The 8,931-nt window shown below is 59.0% G+C and overlaps 1 protein-coding gene across 1 annotated transcript; it reads right to left on the bottom strand.

Annotated features, from left to right (window-relative positions):
• Positions 1-1,637: 1,637 nt before the first annotated feature.
• Cebpa (CCAAT enhancer binding protein alpha) lies at positions 1,638-4,503 on the bottom strand. The gene has a single exon (XM_055594986.1). The coding sequence runs from the start codon at positions 4,188-4,190 to the stop codon at positions 3,090-3,092; it is 1,101 nt and encodes a 366-aa protein (XP_055450961.1). The 5' UTR covers positions 4,191-4,503; the 3' UTR covers positions 1,638-3,089.
• Positions 4,504-8,931: the final 4,428 nt, after the last annotated feature.

Here is an 8,931-nt window from a genome sequence, read left to right as displayed (position 1 = left end):
AATGGCTGCCAGCGGACAAGGCCCAGGAGCGTTCCAGAGAAACTGCAGCCAAAATGGCGGGAGTTTGCAGGCATTTGAGGACAGGGTCCATGTGGGGCTGGCCCCGTTAGGCATGAGGTTCAGAAAAGGCATCTGTCACCCAGCACGGCTGGGGGTCGGGGCACAGCACTGGCAGCTCCCGAAGGGCAAGTCCTGAGTGTGTTTTCAGTGGAGCCTTGATCCTGGGCACAGGCCGTGGCATAAGACGGCATTCAACGAATATCTGGGGGTGCATTCGCTTACTCATGAAATACGAATCCCCTGGAGAGGCCACTCCCAACTAGGCACAGAGCACACGCTGGACAGGGCCAACCGACACACTGCCCATGCCCTCAACACAGAGAGGTTTCCCTAGTGTGCTGGGCCATTCTTCATCCCAGTTTGGCCTACTAGAAAGCTAGGGTTCAGTGTGCAGGAAGGGTGCCCTTTTATGAGCCCCTGGGGAGAGGACCACCCCACACCTCGGGTGGTGAGGGAAGGAGGGCAGGAGGGGCCCCTCCCCCGCCTAGCCTAGGACCCGTTCTGGGGGCAAAGTGGGGAGTCAAGGATCATTCCCTGGAAACAAGAAAAACTGGAATTCGCACTGAACTCAGAGTAGGTTTGCTGGGGCCTGCAAGCCAAGGCCTGCCCCAGCCTCTAGGCAGGCGGTGGGGCTCTGCCTCCCTAGTTCCCAGGCTGACGGGGCAGGCCACCGCCTCCTCACTGGGCTTTGGCCTTTCCTCTGCCAAGGGCAGCCATGGGTGAGGAGGCGGCAAGGCATAGGACAGAGAGGGCGGTGGGGGAAGGGGCTGTGGTAACCACAAAGGCGGGTGACACTGAAGTTTGCAGAATTTAGGAGAACTTGTCGCTTCTCACTGTCTATACTGTAAGCTGTTCAGCAATCACAGGTGAAAAGAGCCCAGTGGCCTCTGGGCTCAGGTGCGGATGGTGAGGAAGGCCACCCTTTCCTTCCAGAGCTGTTCCTGCAGCTAACAGGATGCCTGTGCCTCATGGGGCATTTGGAGCAGTGGATATGTAATCATTAGAAGCCAGTCTCCTGTTTGGTCCAGGATGGAGATTGTGGGGCAGATGCGGCCCCCTCCCTGGGTAGGTTGAGGTAAGGCAGGCGCAAAGGGGGCTTCCCCTGCAAGCTGCCCTTCTGGAGCATGGAAACTAGGCAGGGCTGAAGAGTCCTGTTTTCCAAGGCCCCAGTGGAAGCCTGGGCAAAGGCACTATGAGCCTTGTTCTCTAGACCTGGAGCTGAGTGACTTGGGGATGTGGTCTTGTGGCTCAGGCAGAGTGGTTCTCTTCTGGATCTCTCTTACTCTAAGATGCAAGAAGAGAGCATGATCCTAAGACAACACGAGCCCTTTACTCCCGAATTCCAAGGGGACTCTGTCTTCAGACCCCAGGCCTTCTCAGTGAGTCCTTATCAAACTTGACTGCTACATGGCTTCCTTAGGCCAAGCCCACCCCCAACACACATCACTAAGGCAAAGAGAGACTGGAGAGATGCAAAACCGTAGGATCTCAGACACAGAAAACACGGTTTCAAACGAGACCCAGCCCAGAACGAACCTTACAAGGGGCTTCTTCCTGGTTTTAAAAAGACACCGAAATTGAGTTTGATATGTTTATATTATAGATATGATACATACGGCATCTAGCATGAAACTCTGTGTGTGTCCCGTCCTCCCCTCCCCCAAAGAAGAGAAGGAAACAGTCTACCCCTGGTACAAATTGGCTGGAGGTGGCCTTCTTTCCAGACCCAGAGCCAGGGCCTCTGGTGGTAGGGAGGTGGGGGGGGGGGGGAAGAAGCTGTGTGCAGTCTCAGCTGAGACCCACAACTACTACACACGTCCCTGGAAAACTGGGGGAAGGAGGAAGGAGGAAGCCCACTTCATTTCATTGGTCCTCTGGGAGGAAAAAAAAAAAAAAAAGGAAAGAAGAGCCTCACTCAGCTCCTTCCCCCAGCCACTAGCGAGCGAAGAAGAGTCTCATTTTGGCAAGAATCAGAGCAAAAACCAAAACAAAACAAAGGACCAAATAAAATGGTGGTTTAGCATAGACGTGCACACTGACATTGCACAAGGCACCGCTGGGACACAGAGACCAGATACAAGTGTTGATATCGGATGATAAAGCAAAATATTTGGGAAGCTTGTCATAACTCCAGTCCCTCTGGGATGGATCGATTGTGCTTCAAGTTCCTTCGGCAACAGCGGCTGGCGACATACAGTACACAAGGCTGACGGTCCTGGTGTCCTTCCACCCCTCCAACCCCCAAGACCAGAAACTTAGGTTCCCACCGCTCCCCTTAACCACATGGCCAACTCACACCTAGCTTTCTGGTCTGACTCCGGGGTGGTGCCCCCCATCCTCCATGAACTCACCCAGGAGATCTAGCCTGTTGTGTGCGAAGTGGGGAGCGAAGGTGGAGGTGGGGAAATCAAGGAACCAGGAACCCTTCATCTCCACGTAGCCAGGGGAGGGGTACACCCTTAAGACCCAAATCCCCAACTCCCTCAGTCCCTCCCCTCCAAGGACAGGGACTGGGGGGCTGCCCCGGGAGCACCGCGGGGATCTCAGCTTCCTGAACTTTCCTCCTGCCCTGGGGCCTGCCCCCTTCATTTTCTCACGGGAAGGGCCCTGCTGCAGCTTCGGAGGAGACAGGAATCCTCCAAATAAAACATCAAGGCACGCGTTCTGCTCCCCCTACTCGGTAGGAAAAGGAGCGAGTTTTGAGTCTCCAAGGCACAGGATTACTTCCTTAATACTAGAATTGCCGGGCTCCCCGCTGGGCTCTGCGGGGTGGGGGAAAAGTCTCCCCGTCTCAAGGAGAAACCGCGGCCTGGCTCCCTCCTCTTAGACGCACCGAGTCCGAGTCCGGCTCAGAGGAAGGGAGGGGACGCGCGGAGCAGGCCAGGCTTTCAGACGACACCGGAGTCTCCTAGTCCCGGCTCGCGTGGCGGCCGGCCCGGGCAGCCTGGAGGTCCAGCGACCCGAAACCATTCTCCGGTCCCGGGGCCAGGGGGCCGGCCCAAGGCGGGGAGGTCCCGCAGGCGCGCGCCTCACGCGTGGTTGCCCATGGCCTTGACCAAGGAACTCTCGGGCAGCTGGCGGAAGATGCCCCGCAGCGTGTCCAGCTCGCGGCTGAGCTGCTCCACCCGCTTGCGCAGGCGGTCATTGTCACTGGTCAGCTCCAGCACCTTCTGCTGGGTCTCCACGTTGCGCTGTTTGGCTTTATCCCGGCTCTTGCGCACCGCGATGTTGTTCCGTTCGCGACGTACCCGGTACTCGTTGCTGTTCTTGTCCACCGACTTCTTGGCCTTGCCCGTGCCGGCCCCTCCGCCGCCGCCGCCGCCGCCGCCGCCCGAGCGGAGGTCGGGGTGCGCCCCGGCCAAGCCCTTGAGCGCGCCCCCGGGGCCCGGCAGGCCCGCGGCAGCCAGCGCGGGCGCGGGGTGCGGGCTGGGCACGGGCGTGGGCGGCGGCGTGGGGTGTCCGGGCTGCAGGTGCACGGTGGTCTGGCCGCAGTGCGCGATCTGGAACTGCAGGTGCGGGGCGGCCAGGTGCGCGGGGGACGCGTGCGGGTGCGGCGGCGGCGGCGGCGGCGGCGGCTGGTAGGGGAAGAGGCCGGCCAGCGCCAGCTGCTTCGCCTCGTCCTCCTCGCGGGGCTCCTGCTTGATCACCAGCGGCCGCAGCGCGGGCGCCCCGACGCGCTCGTACAGGGGCTCCAGCCTGCCGTCCAGGTAGCCGGCCGCCGCGCAGCCGTAGCCCGGAGGGGGGCCGTGCGCCCCCGCCGACATGACCGCGCCGCCGGGGCCCGCCGGGGCGCCCGGGTAGTCAAAGTCGCCGCCGCCGCCGCCGCCGCCGCCCGCGGGGCCCGCCGCCGCCGCCTTGGCCTTCTCCTGCTGCCGGCTGTGCTGGAAGAGGTCGGCCAGGAACTCGTCGTTGAAGGCGGCCGGGTCGATGTAGGCGCTGATGTCTATGGACGTCTCGTGCTCGCAGATGCCGCCCAGCGGCTCCGGGACGGCAGGTGGGGCTGGGGGCGGCGCGGGGCCCGCGCCCCGGGGGAAGCCGAAGGCGGCGCTGCCGGGCGCGTGCGGGGGGCTCTGGAGGTGGCTGCTCATCGGGGGCCGCGGCTCCGCCTCGTAGAAGTCGGCCGGCTCCATCGGGGAGTTAGAGCTCTCCCGGCATGGCGAGCCTCGGCGGCCTCCAGCCCGCGCGTGGCGCCGCCGCCCACCCGGAGCCCCCGACCGGCTCGCGCCCGCGCAGCTCCGGGTCGCGAATGGCCAGGCCCGCGCGGCGACCGCTTTTAAATCGGGTCGGGCATCGCCCCCTGGTGTCCGAGCGGGTCCCCCGGACCCAGGGCGAGAGCGAAATGGTGCCTGCTGGGTCTTAGAGCCCGCCTCTCTCTCGCTCGCTCGCTCTCGCTCGCTCTCTCTCGCTCTCTCCCTCCGTGTGACTCTCTCCGAGGCGCTGAGTGGGGCGGGAGCGAAGTGCTCGCCGAGAGGGACCGTGGCGCAACGCCCACCGCCTCCTGCGCAGCAAGGCGAACCCGGTTGGCGGCGCTCAGCCCCACCCCGGCGGCGCTGTCGCCCCCGCACACACGTGGTCCGCTGCTAGGCGCCCCTCCTTCAAGTCACCCACTTCCAGCCAACACCGGGGAGCCCGGGAGCGTCCAGAGGCCGAACGGGAGGCGGGGGAGGGGGCCGGGCGGGAGAGGGGAGAATGTTAGTCTCGAGCTACTGTGCTGCAGACTCTTAAAAGCTGGGACTAGGCCTGTCCCCCACCTGGGGGGGCCGCGGCGCGGGAGGTTGGGGACCGCTTTGGACCAGCAACCCAGGGCGCACCACCGAGCGGCGAGGCCCAGAGAGCGCCGAGATTGTGCGTCTTTATCTCTGAACTCCGAGCGACCTCACTGATTCCAGGCCGAGCACCTCTCCTCCCCGCCCAGCCTCTCTCCAGGGTCCCACGGGCTCCTCAGTGTAGGGCGCTAGGACCCGGCGGGGAGCGGAGGCGGCCGCTAACCCCGGAGCCCGGAGGACCTGGCCGGTCCATCCGCCCTGGCTGGAAAACTTTCTTTTTTAATTACGTCTCCAGGCCAGAGCGCTAGGATTGCTAGGCTGACGAGGCGAGCGCTCCCTGAGTGGAGCCTCCAGTCAAACTGTTCGGCTTTTGTTGTTGTTGTTGTTGTTTTGTTTTTCTTCGCCCCTGGGGACCGGCGGGTGGGCCCTCCCAGACTCGCGGAACAGGACGCTGGGGCGAGCGCGCGAGGGCGGGGAGAAGGCAGGGTGTTGGAGTAAGAGGGGTGAATTGCCTCCGGGACCGTGGTCAGAGGTCCGGAGCTGTGCCCACTGTCATTCAGGTGGGCACCGACCTCGGTAGCCCCGGCGTCGGTTCCCGGCTGCGGGTTCCGAGCACCCACCGGGAGGAGGGTCCCCAGCCGCCTGCAGGCTCGCCGCTGCGGGTAGGCGTTTGCCTGCAGCGGCTCCCCAGCCACGTGGCGTCCCCCTGTTTCTCCACCTGGACCGCGGAGGTCGGGGCAGATGGGGCCTGAGGAGCACCCGAGTCTTTCCCTTCTGCACCCCGAGGAGCCTTTCGAGGCTTCTTCAACCGAGTCCTCACGACCTCTCGGACCCCGTTTGTCAGCGTTCCACGCTGGGGTCGGGGGTCTCCCTGCAACTCCAGGGTGCGCGGGTCAAGACTCTCAGTGCAGTGGCCCCCTCGGGTCAGAAAAGGCGCTGCGATCCGCCCAGGAGGCTCGAGGAGGCGCCACTAAGAAGGCTGTCCGGGAGGCCCGCTGGGCTTCCACTGTGGCCACAGTACAGAACCGACTTCGTCTGGAGGACGCATCCTGTACTTTAATCAAATTCCCATTCAACATATTCTCAGTGATTAATGGCCCAAGTGCTTCGTTTTCGGGCCAGGGCGCATAAACAAGATTATTTTTAGGTTGATGCTTTTGAACTGAACGAGTGAAAAAGCAGATTACACCATATAAATAAGCTGATGCGAGCGGAGCGGCGCTCTCTGGGCCAGGCGCGCGACCCATTAATACGCCGCGCACCTGTGGAGTGTCCCCTGGAGAGAAATCCTTAAAAGCCAAGAGGGATTTTTCAGTCTTTCTGCTCAGCTAAAAATAATGTTTGTTTGTTTGTTTGTTTGTTTTCCCCCTGAGGGGGAAGGGAACGCTGTGAGAAAGTTCCTAGCTAACAGAGACGTGAGCGGGAGGCTGACACCTGCCTGTCCTTCCTCGTGCGAGCACGGGAGCTTAGGGTTGGAGGGAACTGGAGCACAAGAATACAGCAACCAACAAGGAAGGGTTTAATAAGTGTGTGAGGTGAGTCGTGGGGACTGGGGCTCCGTCCCCCAAGCCTAAGCCTGCAGGCCCTGTAGCCTTCCAAATTCCTACATGTGAGTGAGAAGTGTCTCTGCGTGTGACACAGGTAGTGGGAAGGATGTCTGCAGCCAGCTGGGAAGAAAGGGATCGTCACAGAGAAGGGGATACCAAAGGAGCAGGGGGCAAGCCATCCCCCCTCCCCATGAAATGGTTCCATGCTTTAGAGATACGTGGCGCCATGGAGACACCCAGCCCCAGCCAGTACTGGGCTCTGAAGAAGGCAGACCCTGACTTTCAGATTTCCAGCCTCCAGGAGAGTGAGGATCAAATACATATGTTTACACAACTCGGCCTGTGGAATCCTAGTGGGGCCCACTGAAACATGAAGTGAGAGAGGGCTTCATGCAGGAGCGAACCTTTGAGCCATTTCCTGAAACAGGCAGGAATTCGCTGGAAGGATAAGGAAGGAAAGCCTTTTTTTTTTCCCCTCTTGGAGGAGGGAACGGCAGGTGCAAAGGTGGAGAGGCTGCGGAGCCTGGCCTGTTCTGGTGACAAAGGACAAGGGTGTTTGACAGGCTGGAGTGTGGGGCGAGCTAGGGAGGGGCCTAGATAAGGCTGGATCCACAGACAGGGCCGGGTTGATGGCCAAGGCCATCCCAGGTACGGGAAAGGGCTTTATCTCACAGGCGTTCATCCTTCGGGTGGCCGGCCTGGGAGCTTCTTTGTCCCATTTGGGTGTCTGAGAAGGCTACCCTGGCTGGAATGGAGAGGGGCTTTTGGCTAGGTAAGAAACAGTGGAGTCAGAAAAGGGTGTGGCAGCTCACACCTGTAATCTCCACACTCCAGAGGCTGAGGCAGGAGGATTTCGGGTCCACTGACAGTTTAGGCCACAGCAGAAGGAACTTGTTCCAAACCAAGTTCCTCCGCCCGGAGAGGCTACTGAGGCGACCTAGGACGAGGCCAGAGCGCAGCATCTATTTATACAAGGTGCTTCTGGCTAGAGTTGTCGCCTCGTGATGTATATAATGTCTTCCTCCAAGCCCCTGTAGGGGGGGGGGGGGGATGACACAGGGGACTCACTTGCCAGACACCACTGGCCTGATTTGTGGAGGAGTGGAGTTCCTTATCCATGGTTTAGCAGGAACTGGAGAAGCTCCCATAACCATCCAGCAGATTACACATATCCTATCTCTACCGGGAGGCCCTGACTAATCGAGGGGCTCCGAAGACACATTAAAATACTTAGGTCATCATTTACTAGCTGGATGACCTTAGACAAGTTAGCGAGTTTCTCGGTAATTCATTGTGGGGCTTGTGGAAGGGTTAGGGAGGTCAGTCAGTTCTGGTCATGCTGTTGACGGTGATGAGAAAGACCTTCTTGTGCTGTTTGCTGCTAGTAGCACACATTGCTGAGGTTCCGTTTTCTCCAGAAACTTGTCACATGAAGGAGCTCACTTCAGTGAGATTATGGGATGCCTAGGGTGGTACTAGCTGGGGTTCCCAGCCTCGCCCACATGGCAAAGCTATGTGAACTTGTTCTCTGTCAAACATCGCAGAAGTGATTTGCCTATTAGGAAATGTAACTGTGAATGCTATGTAAGAGCCACGAGCATGCGGTAGATAAAAAAAAAATCCTGCGTTCACGACAATCAGCTGTTTCCAGTTTTCCTATTCACAGACTGTAACACGTGTATGATTCCTTTAGTTGTATTCTGTTTCCCATTTGCTTGAAGCTGTGAGCAGATAAGCAAAAGCAGAGGTTCTAGAAGGAAATCAAACCAAACTGCAGAAAGTTAAAAAAAAAAATGTTAGTTTTGTTCAGCAAATTGGGAAAAGTTCTTTACGCTACTTTGGTGTCAAGATCCTGGATGAACCACAGAACCGCCACCCGGCAAGGAAGCACCGATTAGAGAAAATCCTGGATGTGGACTCATATTCTCCATGTGCCTGGGGAGCCAAGAACAAAGATACAAATTGCAGTTCCCATTTCACATTCTATGAAATGCCAAGTTACTGCTGAGCCGGGGCGTGGTGACACGTAGCTATAATCTTAGCACTTGGGAGGCTAGGGCGGGAGAATCACAGGTTCTGTGATCTCACTGAGAGTTCAAGACCAGTTGAGGCTACCCAGTGAGTTTCAGGCCAGCCTAGCTCCAACGGTGAGATTCTGTACTAAAAAAAAAAAATTAAGAAAGAAGGAAATCAAACCCAAACACCATCCTCCAACAATTACCAAAACCAAGAAACTGTTAGGTAAATATATTTTCTAGATTTCCTGTCTCAACATTTACTTCAAGGCTGGAGATGTGGTTTAGATGGTAGTGTTCACCCAGAATTCACAGTGAGGGGCTGAGGTGTGATTCAGTAGAGGAACCCCTGCCTAGAATCCCTCAGTGAGGGGCTGGGGTGTGGCTCAATGGTAGAGCCCCTGCCTAGAATCCCCCAGTGAGGAGCTGAGGTGTGGCTCAGTGGTAGAGTATCTCTAGAATCCCCCAGTGAGGGACTGGAGTGTGGCTCAGTGGTAGAGCCCCTGCCTAGAATCTCCCAGTGAGGGGCTGGGGTGTGGCTCA

This window comes from Psammomys obesus, unplaced genomic scaffold (assembly GCF_907164565.1).
Source record: "Psammomys obesus unplaced genomic scaffold, mPsaObe1.curated_primary_1811, whole genome shotgun sequence".
In the NCBI taxonomy this organism is placed as follows: Eukaryota; Metazoa; Chordata; class Mammalia; order Rodentia; family Muridae; genus Psammomys; species Psammomys obesus.
This window is presented reverse-complemented; position numbering and strand designations above follow the sequence as displayed.